The sequence below is a fragment of the Eutrema salsugineum genome, unplaced genomic scaffold (assembly GCF_000478725.1).
Source record: "Eutrema salsugineum unplaced genomic scaffold, Eutsalg1_0 scaffold_11, whole genome shotgun sequence".
Taxonomy (NCBI): Eukaryota; Viridiplantae; Streptophyta; class Magnoliopsida; order Brassicales; family Brassicaceae; genus Eutrema; species Eutrema salsugineum.
In genome coordinates this window covers 10,087,809-10,107,559 of record NW_006256901.1, presented here as the reverse complement: position 1 = coordinate 10,107,559, position 19,751 = coordinate 10,087,809, and the positions used below count along the sequence as shown (strand labels likewise).

Genomic DNA, 19,751 nt, shown 5'->3' with positions numbered 1-19,751 from the left:
AATTTAGATTTACACATAAAAAATCTATATATCTATGAATTTGCTAATCCATCCGTTTAGTTTCTTAAATCATTTTTAATATCTTACATGTTTTAACAAACTAATCCGTATAAGACTATAATTATAATTGTATAACCCTATAAATATTTACTAATATGGAATATTTGGACCAATTGATTATGAAAAAATATAATAAGATATTTATTTATTATTTGTGCTATTAAAAATATATATATATATATATATATATATATATAAACTGGCTAACCTGTTAGTTTAATTGTCTCAAATCATCTTAATATCTTACATGATAAATTAACTCATGGACCTTAAATATATTTATATATATATATATATATATAACTCTAATCAGCTCGATCATATTATTGTATAATATAAATATTTATTAATCTCAAATATTTGATATTTTAGACCAATTGATTATGATAAAATACGATAAAATATTTATTTACTATGCATTTTTATAAAAATATTATTTAAATTTAAAATTTTAAATTAAATCTCTCCTGTATTTAAGAAATTTTAAACTATTAAAATTATTATCTAAATTTTTGTAATAAAATTTAATTATAATTTTTTTGATTTTTTGAATTTAAATTAAATTGAATGCAAATTTTTGTAATTAAATTTAATTAAATTTCTAATAATATGAAATTTAAATTAAAGATGACCTAGATTTTAGGAAATCTAAAAATATCTAAATTAATAACTAATTTTTGGAAATTAAATATAAAAATAAAATAAAATATTATAAAAAACTTTAGGAGTGTTTGGATGCAAGCACTAAATGTGCTTCTGTTTTAATAGAATAGATGGAATCCTCCTCAAATATATACCCCATTGAAAATCACTTAAATCCAACAAGTAAATTACTCAGACATGAATAAAGAAAGCAAAAACATTGTATTGAAATACTGAATAGAAATTGATATTGAAAAGAAACAAAAAGGGTTCAAGAGATAGATTTCTATCTCTCTAAACCTAAAAAGCTAAAATTATGAAAAAAAACTCTAAGGAATGAATAAAAAAAACTTAACATACGTCATAGGGTTCCTTAAACATGTATTTATAGCGTTCAAGTCATTTCTGGACGTCACTTAGGGTTTCTCCAAATGAAAGAATCGATTTGGGCTTGGAAATGGGTTTCTAGGCCGAACTGACCATTCTCTGCGGTCAGAGGAGACGTGACTGGTGTAAAATGGTGCTGGCCGCGGTCAGGAATGCTTGTCGGCTGGTTGACAGGACATCTTGTTCTTTGCGTAACTTTTGATTGAAACGTTGGATTGTCTTGGTGTCAAGTGTGCTGGAAAGCTGATTTTCCATCTTTAAGGTCTACAAATTTGAGCTGGATCAGACGGTGAGAAAGTCTTCATTTTTAGGGTGAACTTCTAACCGTTTGACTATGAGCTGAAAATTTGGTCTTCTATCTATTTTGCTAAGTTTTTTCCTAAGTTTCCTAAAAAGAGTCTTGAAAGAACAAGTACTAGAAAAATCATAATAAAAACACTTAAACAAAATGAAAAGCATTGAAAAAATATTTAAAATGATCCTTAAAAGTGGTCAAAATACGGTATCATCAATCTTGTAGCAAGTCTCCATTGTATGTCCATTATACATGCAGTGAGAGCAAACAGGCCTTGGTATTGCAGTAGTTTGTGTTGCATTCACTGATATCTGATCATTTGCAGAAACATTGAAGGCTGATGCATTTTGAAGTGGAAGAATATTCCTTTGACGGTGATCCTGATCAAGGGGATTGTAGACTTCAGACAATTCAGGAACATGATTCTTCATGATAATTTGACTTTGGATGACAAATAAGAATCATTCAAACCAGCAAAAAATTTTGTCATCTTCGCATGAGATGCTTTAGTCTCAGTCGCCTTGCAACAACAACAGTTTCTGCAGGTTTCAACATAGTTTGCTCCGTCTAATTCATACCAAAGTGTCTTCAGCATTGTATAATAGGTAGCTAGATCCATAGAACCTTGATTAAGAGACCAAATTTGCTGAGACAACTGGTACGATCGTGGAAGATTTGTGATGTGAAACCTAGTCAAAAGATCCTTCCATATCTCTGATGCATCATTAAACCTCAGTATACTATAGATCTGCTTAGACACCGAGTTTAAGAGCCAAGACTTAACCATTGAGTTACACATAGACCAGATTCTGAAGATTCATTCTGATTCACTAGGTCTAACTATAGATCCATCAATAAAATCCATCTTATTCTTTGCATCTAAGGCTATAGTCATGGCGATACTCCAATTATCATAGTTAGAACCAACGAGTACCTCTAAGATGATGGAAAGACTTGGATTGTCACCGCTTGTTAGATAGTATGGTGAATGAATGCTATCTACCGATTGAGACAGCGAACGTTCTAAATCCGATGATGGCGAAGATAAACGTTTGTGCGAAGACTTGTTTTGCGATTAATCACCATTTTGAGGATTTCAAAGTTCAAGATGAAGATAGATTGTGAAAATCGTGATTCTTGGAAGAATAACCAAAAGAATCGATTGCAAATCAAAAGAAATAGATTAATCGAGAAAATCACCAATTAATCTAGGTCAAAACGAAAGATAAAGTGAATTCGGGATCGCATTAAGGTTATTGCCTCAAGCTCTGATACCATGTTAGAGATCATGAATCACGAAGAAGAAGATCGAAAATGATTCTGTTATTCAACAATGAAGAACTGTTTACAACTACTTGAGCTTATATACGAGAGTGTTTTCTCTGTCTCGGTTTACTATATCATAACCGGAGACATTGACTTAACCAAACTAACCAAGTTATACCAGTATAAACCATACTCTAATAACAGCTAAAGAGCACTGAGAAGTTCAACAAGTTCTTTCTTGGGAAGAAGGAATCCAATTGTAAGTTCATAGAGTGTGCATGAAGGTAAATCTCAAGATGAAATATGCCATAATTTCTCAAAAGAAATTGTGTCATTATGGTGAGTGAATCCACATAAAATTATAGTTTAATTTGACCTATATTCATTTTTCGATAGTGAAAATTTGATTGGGTTGCTTAAAGAATAATTTCGATGAAACGTATTTCCATGTTATTATTAGATTGATAAATAAAAAATCAGTCAAAAGATATATAATACAATTAATCATAGTTTATGCTAAGAAAAGAAAACAAGTAACAATTTTGTTTTTTTTTTTCAAGCACAATAATTTAGTTTGTAGTTGTATTAATTATTTTTGAATGTTTTTTTTTTAACACTACTAAATTGTAGTAGAAAATTTTATATTAATAGTTGACAAAAAAAAAAATTTATATTAATATTACATATCTTATATATAAAAGTTGCTCAACTTTCTCCATATGCTTGACACATCAGCATTGGAGAAGTTGACATCTGTCACTTAAATTTTAATTAATAAAATTTAATATTAAATTTTAAAGCAGTTAAAGAATATGAAAAGTTTATTTTATTAATTAACTCTTAACTAATATTTATATTAATGTTAAACAAAAATTTATGTTATAACTAATTAAAAATATCGATAGATATGTATTTAATTTTTATATAACTGTAAATCACTTAATAATATTCAAGATATATTTTAAATTAATTTTTTAAAATTATTTACAATAAAATACTAATAAGTAACAAATGAAATGATGATTATATTAATTTTAATTTTTTATTAATTGATTATTAATTAATATTTGTGTAAATATTAAACAAAAATTTATGTTATAACTAATTCAAAATATTGAATGATATTTATTAATTTTAATATAATTTTAAATTATTAAATAATATTCAATATGTATTTTAAATTAATATTTTTTAATTTTTTAAAATAAAATATTAACAAATAAGTAAATAACAAGTAATGATTATATTAATTTTTATAAAAATATAAATAAAAAAAATTGAAAATTTTGAAGAAAAAATTGTACGTAACGTGCGCGGATATTCACTTAGTTCTTAAATAAAACTTTCTAATTAATTTTATTGCATTTAAAATTTTAATTCTAAATAAATACTTAGTTTTTTATCAAGTTATTTTTAAATATTGTTATTTCAAACTTATCCGATTTTTTTTTAATTAATTATTCCTTAAGAAGTCAAGGACAAAATATACTGTATACGATTCGCACCAATCAAAATATTTGTTACATCTCTCGACATAGAAATTAAATCTGTCTATATATGAAATTTAACCTCAAAGACAAAAACCCTACTCGTACCAAAATCTAGGGTTTACGCTTGACCGGATCTAGACACATAAGCTGTTCAGGTTCTCCTCACTCCCTCCTCTTATTCTCCCTCTCTCTCTCTTCGTCTCCTTACAAATTTCGTTAAAGTTTAAGACTTTTTCTGTCTTCTCATCTCTTACAGGAGTCCTTTTAGGTTCAATTTCGAGTAGATATGGAAGTGCTTCCCGTTAGGTTGATGGAGGCACAGAGACAACAGACATGGGCTTGTTCTGTCACTGAGACGCTTCTCATCCTCGTCGGAAGAAATCTCGCTTGTCTGCTCCTTGCGGTATAGAACAGTTTTTGAAAATTCCGAGATTTTACTTGTTCGCTTGTTAGCTTGAATTAGGGCTTGTTCGTCTCTTGTTGTGTACTTCTGTTCTGTTGGATTTGTCATGTATTTGAGGCCGAAATTGAAACATACCATACCGGAGATAACTCTGTGTTCCTGAATATAAAGGTTTATAGATTTGTTTTTGAGTCCGTTGTGAGAAATTGCTTCGTATTTAAATACTCAGATTTCTGTTTAAGGGATGAGATTTTGTCTTGATTTGAATTTGGACAAGCTAATTTAACTTCTGTGCAAATGGTTTTAGATGGGTCTGTGCACCCTTGAAGTTGACTGCAGATTGGAACAATGTCAAGTTCGATTCCATCTGTTAAGTGGTCACTTTTACGCTGTGGCTTTATCCAATTTCTGAAAATTCGTTGTGGATTGCTCTCGTGTACTTCTTTGTAATGAAAAATGTGTTATTGGAGTTGGGTAATAGAGCAAAACTCAATAAAACTTCATCTATGCAAAGTTTATATCCATACAAATTGACTGCTATCTTGGAGATTATCATGGCTTATTGTTGTGTTGGTTGTTTTTTGCTAGGTCATTTTCATGCTCCTTTTTAATTTATTCCGTTTTCGCCGAATATTGGATTAATATACTAGATGGTTTTCACATTCTGCTGTTTTGTTCTTTATCCAATTAAGCTGATTATCACTTATGGTAAGTTCAGTATTGTATAAATTACATAAAACCTTGTCTAACATTTATTCTAATCGCAGGTGGAAAGTTTACTGTTAGGGTTGATTGCTGAAGATCAGAGGTGAGTATAACGGCCACACTTTTCCCTTTTTCCCTTTCTTTATCGAGGCAATCTGAGTTTATCTTTTCTGTACTTTTCCCTTTCTTTATCGACGCAATCTGAGTTTATTTTTTCTGTAGGCTTTCTGTGAAGGAGGGTTACAAAAAAGGACGCCGTGATGAGGAAAACAAAGATGCCAGCGACTCTGATGATGACGATGATGATGACGACGCTGATGAGGACGATGATGATGATGATGCTAATGATGAAGATTTCTCGGGCGATGAAGGGGAAGAAGCTGATCCAGAGGATGATCCAGTGACAAATGGTGCAGGAGGAAGCGATGATGATGATGATGATGATGATGATGATGACGATGGTGATAATGATGATGATGGAGATGAGGACGACGAGGACGAAGATGATGATGAGGAAGAGGACGAAGATGTTCGCCAGCCTCCTGCTAAGAAGAGAAAATGAAACATGAGATAAGAGAGGCGTGTTATGTGTGCTTAAGACTTGAAGAGGATCCTTTATGTTGGTCTAAGTAGTGTAGGGAAACTCATCCTCTTATTCAATTTCATCTTGTTGTGTTACTATTTGTTGTCAAGTGTGACTTTTCGGCCTGGATTTTAGTTATCTTCCCTGTTTAGAATGTTGGTCTCTTCTTTATTCTTCTTTTAGCATCTGCCTATGAATATGATAGAGGGAAGATCTTTCGCAATGCTTGACAATTTTTTATTTTAAATTTTTATTTTTTTTTTATTAAATTTGGTTACACTTTCCCTCAGGGTTACAGCACCATTGCATCAGAGCATATACAAAAAGCGATCTGCAAATTACATGGAAGCTTGAAGCTTCAACTTGAAATAAAGAAAACCAAGAAGTAAGATCTGAGATTGTACGTACTTGGGGTTTTTGGTGGTTGAGCCCGAGAAAGAGGGTTGAGCCTAGCTCTTATCATCCTATTAATGTCAGTGATGGTGACCGAGGCTGGCTGAAGGTGGAGGTGTGAAGCCTTGCATTCCTTTCTTTCCAAATCCCTCTTCATGATTAGCGAGATGTTGCCGTCTCTTGAGGGATTGATGATCCATAGTAGTAGCTGATCAAAATCATACTTCACGTCTACTTTCATTGTTGCTGTTGCCATATTTCTTGCCATTGTTGCTTCTGTTTAAAAGGAAACGTACATAACACTAAGCTAGTCTATTTATTGCGAGGATTTGTGGAAAAACGTAAGAGTAAGTGGCCATATTAGACAAACCCAAGCAAGTTTTTGTACATCACTTGTTATTCACATAAAGAGCTGAAAACAAAAAGTAGAACCTCTGTAACTTAATTCAAAATAAATTAATAATCACTATAAATTAATAAATTTTTCTGGTCTTGAGTTAGATTAGTGTAAAAATTCATCAAATTCGATATTATAATAAGTTAATAATTTTTTTGAAACCCTTATGTAAAAATATGGTCCCATTATAAGCATAAATTAATAATTATATAAATTTATGTATATATATGTTAAATATAATATACTAAAATATGATTAATGTGATGTTTGTTTTTATTTAAGTTTTAAAATTTTATTGAAAATCATCTCTTTATTTATTTACGTCAATAAATTTTAATGTTGTTTTTTTATCTCTATTCAAAATTTGTGAACAAATTTAGATGTGATAGTTAATTTTCTTACGCGTAACTGTTTTCAAATATATTATGTTATTGTCTTTAATTTCAGCACCAACATTAAGGATAATAGTCATATTTTTTATAAATTTTATACAGTTAAACTTTTATATTTTTACATAGATAATTCAGCTCACAATTATTAAATAGAAATAACTATTCTTTTACGATTATTATGATTAGTAATTATAATTTAAATTTTTGCATAGAATTTTATAAGGATATGAGTTTAGATTCTTAATTATAACATTATTTGAAAAAACATTAAGAATAAAATGAGCGAAAAACGATTTTCTTTTATAAATTAATAATTATTAATTTATAAATAAATTAATATTACGATAAATTAATAAAATATTATGGTTCCGATATTTTTAATTTGTCGAGGTTTTACTATAATATGGTTCACACACTTCATGCTGTATTTGGATTTTCAAAACAGAACACCAACCAATATTAAAAGCGGTATGTCTCATCCTATTTATGAACCATGTTGCTTCATATACTATGAACCCATGCTATCTATGCTATCTGTGCTACCTATGAACCCATGTCGTGTGATAACGCACGGTCTAACAAGATTTCATAGTTTAGAAAAATGTAGAGCAATCTCACATAATTACCAAAACCACAGAAGTGATATAAGTTGCATGAAATGGGAAGCAGGTAGCCGAAGCGAAGCGTTCTCAAAAATTTAGAAAACGGGTACGCGTATATATAATGAAACACTAAACATCAAATCATATTTCTGATTTTTTTTACAAATCATAAACGTAATACAGAATATTTAATATCAAAAAAGTTAAATTCATCATGCTCAAAATCAAAGGTATTAGCATAATAATATAATATATTATTGCTAACATTTTAGGCTAACTCAGCAAGAAGAAACCAGAAAGACGATCTATGGTTTTAGGGTTTCTGCACCAAATAGGATATTGGAGATGAAAACCGCATCTCTGATTTTCTTTGTATGAACCGAGATTGGTCCAATTGAACCTGATTGACGATGGTAAAATACTGAGAGGATTAAACCAACCAAACATATGGACCAACATAAGCCAAGAAGAAGAAGGTCGGCGGAACCTTCCTATAGGAAAAAAATAAAATTTTCATGTTTCGACCTAAGGAAAAGGAAACTATTTCAGATATCCTAAGTCAAAATGGAAAAGGAAAATTACATCTAAACCGACTACAAGACTGTATAAAAAAGAGGGAGAGCCCTCATTCCGCCACACAGAAAAATTGAGAGAAGCTTTGAGATTGAAAGCTCAAGACCTTCAAACTTTTGATTTCGTAGTTCTTTCTAAGTCGCAGTTTGTTTATTATTCTTAGATGAACGAACTCAGTTGTATTTCCGAACTCTTTAATATCCATAAAGAAACTTTTGATACCAGATTCCGATATAAATTAGTGTTATACCCTTTTGTGTGATATTGCAAATCAACATAGGATTTTGGAGGCCATGGAGACGCTGGAATGTGAGCCTCCACTGCTGCTGGTTGTAGAGAATCAGCCAAGTCAACAATCTCAATCAGCACAGAAGGGTTTGTGGGTCAATATCATCAAAAATAAACCATCATTATCAAGTCATGTCGTCGAAGTGGAGATGGTGGATGGTGCATCCACAGTCGAAGTCCTTAATGAACTCATCAGCAACTTAGTTCTCGCTTTGGGAGGATCTCTTGGAGGGAAAAATTTTTTTTCTATGACTCCACATAACAAAATAAATGTAATTGTCAGTAAAATATGGCCAATAGGGGAAAAGAAGTTTGAATCGATGTTTTTCCAGTCAAGTCAATGACGGTTAAATTTTGGATTAGAGATAAAGCAACAAGGAAGAGTGTTCTAAGGAGAGGGATGTGAAATATTGCAGACATCTTGATGATCATTTCAAAGCGATCACCAGTTATTGAGGAAGAACAAGAGCCAGAGATTAAGGTGATCTCGATATGGATTAAAATTGAAAACGTCACTCATAAGATCTTTTCTTAGGAGGGTTTAAGTTTCATTAAAAGTGCAATGGGTCATCCAGTCCGGCTACACCCAGGCACTAAGCTATGCACAAGCTTAGAAGAGGCAAAAGTATACGTGAATGCTAACATGGAAAAGGAGTTACCAAAGAAGTATCGATTTAAATCAAAGATGGGAGTTGATGCTGTAGTCGAATTTGTGTATCCTTGCTTACTATTAAGATGTTCTCACTGTTCTAAATGGGGTCGTATTGAGAGTAGATGTTCAACCAAGGGAGGTAGTAAGAATGTCAAAATGTTGAAGAAGCAGGTATTGAAAAAAGATGCAGAGATGGTATCGAAAAGTGTGGACTTGGCAGAGGAAACAGAGGTTAATGGAAACTCTTCAAGTAAAGAAGATTCATCAATTTTGGCCACTGTTGTTGATGCGCCAAAAAAATTCTGATTACTGAGCCTGTGTTGCCTTTAGCAATTGTGGAAGACACAATAGCAAAGGAGGCTTTGAGTGATAAAACAGAGGAATCAGCAGAGGAGAAACAAAAGGAGCAACAACCAGTAAGCTCTCCATCACAGTTTGCAATTCTAAGCACAACCGAAACGAATACCAAGGATAATTGTGAAACGGAGGAAGACAAGAAGAATAAATTTGAAGACAATGAAGAAGATGATAGTAAAGAAGGTATTAGAGGATAAAAAAGTAGTGCAAGAGGAGTAGCATGTGGACAGATCACTACGATCAAACTTGTAACGCTTTACGATAGGCACAAATAAAAAGAAATCAGTTTCTTTTGCTCACACCACAAAGGATGTAAATCCGAGTGCTGCAAGTAAAAGAAGAATCCCAAAAAATACTAATTATGACAGGGTTCTTTTGGAATGTTCGGGGCTTAAATCAAATTACAAAATATTCCATAGTAAGGCGTTGGATAAGAAGTGGATCTTTTCAGTTTGGAGGTTTGTTGGAGACACGAGTTAAAGAGTAAGTCTCAGCAGCTTGTGGCTTCGATTTTTGATTATTGGTCAATTATGACGAATTAACCGTTTGGGTCGTATTTGGGTGGTGTGGAATAAGAATGTGAGAGTCACACATTTCTTTAAGAGTGGACAGATAATTACTTTTTCAATAAAGATGGAAGACTACAAGGAGTTCTTTTGTTCATTCATTTATGCTTCAAACTTTGCGGATGAACAGAAATTTCTATGCAGTGATATTTGAAATCATCACGGCTCTCCTATCATTCAAAATAAGCCGTGGTTAGTATTTGGGAACTTTAAAGAGACACTCAATGTAGATGAGCATTTGGGTTTTGAAAATTCGCCGCTGGTAACATCGCGGATGAGTGATTTTCAGGAGGTGGTGAGGCATATCTTGTTTATGGACTTGGCATTTCATGGTCCTTTGTATATAAGAGGGGAATGGTCTGATTTTAAAGAAGTTGGATCGAGTGTACTGAATGAGCATCGGTTGCGTGTTTTCCCCAATCATAGCATTTTTGACGTTGGAGGCTGCTCCGACCATTTTCATTGCAGGATTCATTTAAATTCTAATATGGTTTCACGGCGAAGGCCTTTCAAAAAATTCCAAATACTATTGCAGATATGGCTGACTATATACCAATGGTGGAGAGCTACTAGAATAATACATAGCCTATTTACTTGTCAAATTCATCGCTTTTTCGGTTCTCTAAGAAACTAAAAGGGTTGAAGCCTCTGATTCGTGAATGGCCAAAAGAAAGGATGAGGAATTTGTTAAAGAAAATCAAGAGATGTCACTACAAGAAAATAATCGTTTTCCAACGGTCTATTACGACGGTTTTCAAATCGTCGCAAGTTTACGACGATTTTACGACGATCTTACGTCTAATTTTAAAACCGTCATAACACCGTCGTATAAAAAAATCGTCGTAAACTCGACGTACAATTTACGACGAATTACAACGATTATACATCGATAACGAGAGATTTGGTAGTAAATGTAAAATCGTCGTAAATTCGATGTAACATTACGACGAATATACAACGACTGCATTTCGATGTACATATTACGACGATTTTACGTCAAAAAGAAGTTAGGTGGAAAACATTTAAAACATGTTTACCTAAAAATTGCAGGGGATAGATTTTATCGCATAATCGTCGTAAATTCGTCGTAATATTATTTTTGAATGTAAATTGTCGTAAAATGTTGTCGTAAAAGCGTTGTAAAGCCCGAAATTTTCCTATAAATAGATCTTCATTCCTTCTTTCAATCACAACACATCATCATTCAAACATAAGAGCATCTTCATCTTTGAGACCCATTGTAGGTCTCTTAAATTTTAGTATAGTGTTGTAAATCCTTATATATTGGGTTGTCCATTGCTGGAAACCCGAATTAAGAGTTATATTACTTTGAAAAAAAGAAGTAATAATATTATTATAAGGTTAATTTACTCCATTCACGTGGCTAGATCGTGACACAATTGTCTAATCAATAAAAAGAGATAGTATTTTGAGTTTATTTTCAAGATGTCTATATACGAGCTAAGAAGTTGGATGTATATGCGTAAAAATTCAGATGGGGCATTGACAGAAGAGTTCAAGAACGGGTTAGAAATATTTATGTTTCAGGCTACAAACATGGAGAGAACGAAAGATAGTGGGAAGATGTTTTGTCCTTGTTTGAAATGCAAGAATACGAGGTATACACTAACCAAAACCGTGTGGACGCATTTATTAAATAGAGGGTTTATGCCGCAATATTTTGTTTGGTATCTACATGGAGAAGGATATGGCAGTAATACTCATGGGAATGCTGGTAGTAGTAGTAATTATCAAAGTCATGTTGATATTGATGAATCAAATTATGGTCATCAGCCTAATCAATATCAATATGATCAAAGTGTAGATCATGATAGGATGCACGAAATGGTGACTGATGCATTTCATGAAACGTATACTGGTAATGCTGTTGAGGAACCTAATGTAGATGCCAAACGATTTTATGATTTGTTAGACAATGCTAATCAGCCAATCTACGAAGGATGTAGAGAAGGCTTGTCTAAATTATCGTTGGCAGCTAGGATGATGTCAATTAAAACAGATCATAACCTGGCTGAGTTTTGCATGGATGATTGGGTTGATCTTCTGAAGGAGTATCTACCGGAGGATAACTTGACAGCGGGAACATACTATGAAATTCAGAAGTTGATTTTAGTCTTGGTCTACCTTCTGAGATGATAGATGTATGTGTTGACAACTGTATGATTTTTTGGAAAGATGATAATCAGCTGGAGGAATGTCGATTTTGCCAAAAACCAAGATACAGGCCGCAAACTGGTGGGCGTAAAAGGATACCGTACCAACGTATGTGGTATCTCCCTATAACTGATAGGTTAAAACGGCTTTATCAATCTGAAAGGACAGCTGCATCAATGAGATGACATGCAGAACATACACAAGTAGATGGAGAAGTTGTTCATCCATCAGATGCAAAGGCATGGAAACACTTCAATATGGTATACCCAGATTTTTCTAAGTTCAAACGGAATGTCTATCTTGGTATGTGCACTGATGGTTTTAGTCCATTTGGTATGTCTGGTAGACAATATTCATTATGGCCAGTAATCCTAACTCCTTATAACTTTCCTCCAGATTTGTGCATGCAAAGGGAATTTCTTTTCCTAAGTATTTTGGTTCCAGGTCCAAATCATCCGAAGCGAGCTCTCGATGTATTTCTGCAGCCACTCATACATGAGTTGAATCAGTTATGGTATACTGGCGTTCGTACATATGACTGTTCTACGAGGAAAAATTTTACTATGCGGGCTGTGCTTATGTGGACAATAAGCGATTTCTCCGCTTATGGTATGCTATCAGGATGGACTACACATGGGAGGCTATCTTGTCCTTATTGTCTTCATCGAACTGATGCGTTTCAGCTAAAACATGGTAGAAAAACTTGTTGGTTTGATTGTCACCGGAGGTTTTTACCGGATAACCATCCATATCGGAGGAACAAGAGGTTATTTATGAAGAACAAAAGTGTACATGTCCCTCCACCCGTTAATTTAACAGGAGCTGATATACAGGCGCAAATCGATCATTGGAGGGCAGAGGAAACAGTAACGCGTGGGGGAAACTGGCACACTCCTGCAAATATGCCTGAAGGTTATGGAGTTCATCATAATTGGCACAAGAAAAGTATCTTTTGGCAACTACCTTATTGGAAAGATCATCTGCTCAGACACAATCTTGATGTCATGCACATTGAAAAAAACTTTTTTGATAACATCATGCATACAGTTATGAACGTAGCGGGAAGAACAAATGACAATAGTAAGTCAAGATTGGACTTGCCTGATTTATGCAACAGAAGTGAGTTGCATCTACTGAGAAACGGGAAAGCACCAGTTCTTGTATTTCGGTTGAGTGCAGATCAAAAGTCAGCATTGTTCAGATGGGTTTCTTCTGACGTTAAATTTCCTGATGGGTATGTCTCTAATCTTTCCAAATCTGTTGAGAAGGTGGTAAAGTTTGCTGGGATGAAAAGCCATGACTGTCATGTGTTTATGCAACGATTATTTCCATTTGCATTTGCTGAACTCTTGCCCAAAAACGTCCATGAAGCTATTGGAGGCATTGGTGCTTTTTTTCGGGATCTTAGTACACGAACATTATCAGTTGATGTAATATCACAACTGACATTGAATATTCTAATCTTGTTGTGCAATTTGGAAAAGATCTTCCCACCATCATTTTTGATGTTATGGAACATCTTCCTGTTCATCTCCCACACGAAGCAGAGCTCGGTGGACCCGTTCAGTACAGGTGGATGTATCCGTTCGAGCGTTTCATGAAGCATCTTAAAGGTAAAGCCAAAAACCTAGCTAAAGTGGAAGGCTCAATTGTGGCGGGAAGCTTGACGCAAGAGACTTCACACTTCACTTCATACTATTTTGCACCGAAAGTACGAACACGCAAAAGAGCTACTCGTCGATATGATGATGGAGGAGTTGGCCATACATATGCCGTTGAAGGTGTAACTGACATATTCTCGCCGATCGGACGTCTTAGTGGAAAACTAAAAGATGTTTGGTGGTCCAGTGAAAAAGATTATCACAGTGCACATACGTATATCCTGTTAAATTGTAAAGAGTTGTCATCGTATGAAATGTACTTTTTAATTAATAATATCTTTATATGAGTTGTCAGTATTAATAACTATTTGTTGTTTTTCTCAGCACATTTGTTGATGAGGTTAAAGAATGCATATCTGGGGTTTCTGAAACTGAAATCAATGATCGTAAAGATCAACACTATGCCCAGTGGTTAAAAGGGCAAGTACGTATAAAATTTTAATTAAAAGACTACTTTAATTTGCTATATATCCAAATCAAGAAATTAAAGCGGAATTTTTTTCTTATTAGGTGGACCCGAATGATCCGGATGAATTTCCAACATGGTTCCATGAGTTACTACTAGGTCCGATGGCAAAAATAACTACAGCCTCAATGTATTTCACTCGGGGCTATGTTTTTCACACATACCGTCACGGTGCAAAGCGGGCGACAACTAACTATGGAGTTTGTGTGAGGGGTGAAATCGATTTTTATGGAGTTGTGCAAGAAATAATTGAAGTAGAGTATCCTGGATTGTTAAGGCTGAAAACTGTTCTCTTCAAATGTGATTGGTTTGATCCAACTGTTGGACGAGGGGTACGTCTAAACAAGTTTGGAGTTGTTGACGTGAACAAATCACGACGGTACAACAGGTTTGAGCCATTTATATTAGCTTCTCAAGCAGAACAGGTAACATTTCTGCCATACCCTCAAGTTCGATCAACAGGAATTTCATGGTTAATTAGCTGTAGTTAAAGTGGCTCCGAGGGGCAAGATTGTAGGGGTTGAGGATGTTCCACTTCAACAGGACACTTGCGTAGATCTGTCTGACCAGATGTTGATGAGGAGATTTTCTTAATAGACCCTCGGAACAGGCAAGTTGAAGATCTTCCCGATGATACAGAAGAAGAAGGTGGTGATGAGTTTGTTGAAACCGATGATGACGATTTGGCGGAAGAAGACGGTGATGGTGATGAAGTAATAGAGGAAGATGAATCTGATTGAGTTTCATGCATTGTAATTAGTGAATGTTTGTTATTATGTAATTTGTAACTTTGTTTGTTTGAATTTTTTTAAAACCCTAAAATTCGATTTTACGACGGTTTTACGACGGTTTTTCTAAACCCTAAACCCTAAGTTTAGGTTTTAAGCCCTGAATGAATAGGGTTTCAACATTACGACGTCTTTACGACGAACCATCGTAATATCGTCGTAAAGTTACGATGGTTTTACGACGAGTACACTATTTCGTCGTAAAATCGTCGTAATGTTGAAATCCAAGAATTTGAATCTTTTATATCTTATTGGTTGTAAGGTATTTCACAAATGTTTTTGATTGGTTATCTTATTTTATATGAAATGCTATCAATCTGATCAAAATCAAAATTTTGAAAAAAAACATACATATTTACAAGTTCATGCATGTTTTCGTAAATGTTAAGTGAAAGGTTATATATTAGATTACGGAATTTCAATTTTTACTATCTCATGTCATAAATCCATCATACATGCAAAGTTGTAAACCTTTTGTTATATGTTAGGATACAATAACCTTTGCATTGTTCTTTATGCAATATCCCATTTATAAGATTTAGGGTTTACTCACTTCTTTAAAAAACTTCGTAAAACCGTCGTAATATAATCGTAAATTTACGACGGTTTTACGTCTAAGTTCTCTAAAACCGTCGTAAAACCGTCGTAACATTTGCACCGGATAGGCTCTTGATCCGAGATACGAGGTTATAAATGTTTAGACGTTACGACGATTTTACGACGGTTTTGGGTAAAATCATCGTAAAACCGTCGTAACGGTCAAATGCTCCCATCACGACACGTGTCATGTCATGCAGTGGACCGACTGTTATACAACCGAATCATCGTAAAATCATCGCAAAGTTCCGACGATTTTACGACGATCACAAAATCTATATAAGGGACGCGAGTTTTCCCCCTTTCGTCGCTCATTCCTCTCTTCTCCCCTCTCTCTCTACAATACTTTCTCTCTCTAAACCCTAAACCACTCCCTCTCTCCCTACTCTCCCAGCCAATACTTGTAAGTTTTTTTTTAAAATTAATTTCATTACATATTCTTTTAGATTTAGGTTTGGAATTTAGATTTAGGATCAGAATTTAGATTTAGGTTTCGGAATTTAGATAGGCCCGGATTTTGTAAATTTAAATAAATATTTAAAAAATTAGTAATAAATTTTTTTAAATTTTGTAGATTATGTCGATATGGCTCCTCGGGCTAAGAGATTTCACTACCGACAGCTGGTCGATTCTGTCGGTATGGCGCCGTCTACCTAGGCGACCGGATCAGCCATCCCGGAGTCCTCGGGAACACAACGGACGGTTTCCCAACCGGTCGTTGTACCGCAGCCGGCACCGCCTCCACCACCACTAGCCGAACCAGCGGCTCCCGCACCGGCCGATCCTGAGGCTGATCCGATCCCGCCTGTACCGTATGCCCAGTTTACGGTACAGGATCTTCTGGCAGAGCCGGGTCGTGAGACCATGAACAAACTCGACCCGGATCGAGCCCCGGGCACATTGTGGTACGTAATTTTTTTCCTACAATATTTTTAAATTAATTAATATTTATTCTTATATATTTGATATTAATTTACTTTTCTCTTTCTATTTGACTAGGTTTACGACCGACAATGCAGTCGGTCGTAACGTTGCGGATATCATCAAGGGGTTTTTCGTACAACCCTATACCAGCTGGAAGAAGCTGGATCAGGCCACACTTGACACTTGGTTCAAGTGTTTTGCGGTAAGTAATTTAGAATTTCGTTTAATTTTAATTTAAATTTTAACTTTTTACAATAATTACTAACTTCTTTTTTTTTCGTAGCAAAACTGGCATTGGGAAACATCCGCACACGGACGTGTGGAGACGGCCTTCAAGGAGAAGGTCAAATTCCGCCTCAACAACACCGTTTCCGACTGGAAACGGAAGTGGGAGGTTGATGGCGACAAGACCAAGCCGGCGCCTATGGCCAATACCGTCTGGCGGGGCTTTGTCCAATACTGGTTGGATCCGCACAACCAGACTACGGCCGCCAAGTGTTCCGGATCTAGGTAAGTAGTTAATTCCAATAATATTATATTATTTGTTTTCTTATAATAGATTCTAATGAAAATATTTTTCAGGAACGCTACTGACGATGCGGGAAATCGGAAGAACGTTTCGCACACTTCCGACCAGATTCCTTTTGCCGAAAGACGGCTTATGATGGTAAGTAAATTACAATTACTAATTTTTTTGTTTTCAAATAATTAACCCTTATTTGTCGATACTAGTTTTTTCATTTTGATTTTGTAGGTCGAAGATAACGGAGGAGAACTTCCTCCGATGACAAAGGTTTTCGCCGAGACGCATAAGAAGCGGAACGGCGAATTCACGGATCCTCGGGCGGAGGAGATCTACAACGCCGCCTGTGCGGCGATCGAGGAGCGACAGACGCAGCTGACTCAGCAGGCGCGTCAAACGTCTCCCGGAGATAGCTCGGTCCAATCGATCCCGGTGCTGACGGTGGCGGAGATGGACCAGATCTTCGAAGAGGTAAATTTAATTACTATATTTAATTAATGTAACTTTAGTTTTAAATTGAATTTCTAACCATAATGTTTTTAAATATTTGTAGGTTGCCCCAAAGAAAAAAGGGCGGGTATTAGGGATGGGGTCCATCCGTGATACCCCGAGAGCTACGGCGACTGGTCACGTCCGGGTCCCGGATCCGGTTATCTGCCAAGAGATCGATCAGATGCGGACCCGTTACGAGACGAGGATCGACCAGCTCTACGGTCTCTTCGAGATCATGGGAGCCGACAATCCAGTGCTCATGGCGCAGTTGGACAAGCTGCGGGCTGATGGGGTTGTCGGATCGTCTGCCGCCGGGTCATCCACTAGGACGCAACCGCCGGTGCAGACGGACGAGGAGATGTTCCGATCTCTCGGAGTTGAGCCTCCTAGAGCCGGAGATCAGGCGCCGGCGGAAGCATCAAACCGAAGACCCGGCAAGGAACACGTCCAGGACGATGGGGAGGAGGCCGGTGACGGGATCGACGATATAGATTTAGGTTTAGATTTAGAGCTGTAGGGTTTTTATGTAAATTACAATTAATTTTAATTTGAAATTTTAATTTCAAATTTTAATAAATTTTAAATTGTAAATTATTTTTTTTTAATTTAAATTTTAATTCGAATTATTTTTTTTTTTAATTTTCAATTATATTAAACGTCGTATAATCGTCGTAATATCTTTATTTAAAACCGTTGTACATTCGTCGTAAATATTACGACGAATTTACGACCACAATGTACGACGACAAATACGACGATTATACGTCCGTGCTTTACGACGACTTTACGATGAAATGATTAAATTTTTTACGATTGATTTACGACGATTTATGCGTCGTAGACCATTGACGACCACTTAACGACGGTCCAGGCGAAGACCAAGTCGACGCAATTCGATGTAAAATAGTCGTAAAATGTACGACGCATTTACGACGATTTTGTTTCCCTCGATGTTACAACGAAACGAAACCGTCGTATATTATACGACGATTTGACGACGATTTGTCTATTACGACGATGACTTTACAACGATTTCGAAATCGTCGGTAGTTCGTCGTAATAGCCCTATTACGACAGCAAATATGGAGGTGGAGATGGCTGCTCATACACGTTGGGAGATTGTTTCTGGCTTCAAGGAGAAGTTTTCCAAGCAAAGATCCAAGATGCATTGGCTCTAAGTTGGGGATAAAAACAACAAAGAATTTTTTAACGGAGTGGAGGCACGAGTAGCTCAAAATATGATAAGAGAGATTCAATGTAGAGATGGACACATTGTGACAAACGGAACTTAGATAAAAGCTGAAACAGATGATTTTTTTCGAAATTTTCTCGAGAACAGAGGATATTGAGGGCATATCTATAGCAGATCTTGAGCAGGTGATACTTTACTGTTCTGATGATGATCATGACAAGCTAATACGAGAGGTGACAGGGAAGGAAATAAATAAGATATTATTCTTGATGCCAAATGACAAGTCACCATGACCAGATGAATATAGGACAGAATTCTTAAGCGAGCGTGGCCAATTGTTGGGAAATAATTTATCATTGCTGTCTAAGTGATGTGGTCGTGTGTGAGGGTGTCAAGTTTTACCCTAAATGAAATCAATAGCTGCAAGTGCACAGCTGATCGATTGTAGTACTTAGGGATCGAATCCACAGGAAAAGAGAATCTTTCCTACAAAAGCCTTCGAAATAAATATAAAGTAAGGAAGTCTAGAACCAGGCGAGTTTTGTGAGGGTTTTGGTGGTGTGTTTAAAACGTAAAAACGAATTTTAAAGAGAAATTACGGGAATTAAAATGACCTAACAACTAAACTTAACGAAAAAGGGTAAAAACGAGAAAAACGGCTAACCTAATTGCTTAAACGAAAATCGATTGAAAGAGTAAAGAAACTAGATTAAAGCTTGAATGAAAATCGGTGTAAATCTATAAGAAAAGAAGCGTTGGGGTTCAGGGAAGTTTTCTCAAGGGTTTGAACGATTCAAAACATTGCTAGAGAGTAAATTTGATAAGATCTTAGCTTAAACTTTTTGAACTGGAGTCATAGACGTATGAATACGCCACTGTCAT

General features: G+C 35.2%; 1 protein-coding gene across 1 annotated transcript; it reads left to right on the top strand.

Moving 5' to 3' along the window:
- Positions 1 to 4,189: 4,189 nt before the first annotated feature.
- Positions 4,190 to 6,054, top strand: LOC112089975 (phosphopantothenoylcysteine decarboxylase subunit VHS3). The gene is made up of 4 exons (XM_024160877.1): positions 4,190 to 4,295; positions 4,397 to 4,543; positions 5,311 to 5,351; positions 5,471 to 6,054. Exons 2-4 carry the CDS (start codon positions 4,427 to 4,429, stop codon positions 5,808 to 5,810), a joined length of 498 nt encoding a protein of 165 aa, XP_024016645.1. The 5' UTR covers positions 4,190 to 4,295; positions 4,397 to 4,426; the 3' UTR covers positions 5,811 to 6,054.
- The last annotated feature ends 13,697 nt before the right edge of the window (positions 6,055 to 19,751 follow it).

Excerpts from the sequence above, each read along its gene's own strand:
- LOC112089975 (XM_024160877.1), top strand. The coding sequence starts at position 4,427 with ATGGAAGTGCTTCCCGTTAGGTTGATGGAGGCACAGAGACAACAGACA. Across the intron at positions 4,544-5,310 it reads TCGCTTGTCTGCTCCTTGCG|GTGGAAAGTTTACTGTTAGG; the intron begins GTATAGAACAGT and ends TTCTAATCGCAG. Across the intron at positions 5,352-5,470 it reads TTGATTGCTGAAGATCAGAG|GCTTTCTGTGAAGGAGGGTT; the intron begins GTGAGTATAACG and ends TTTTTTCTGTAG.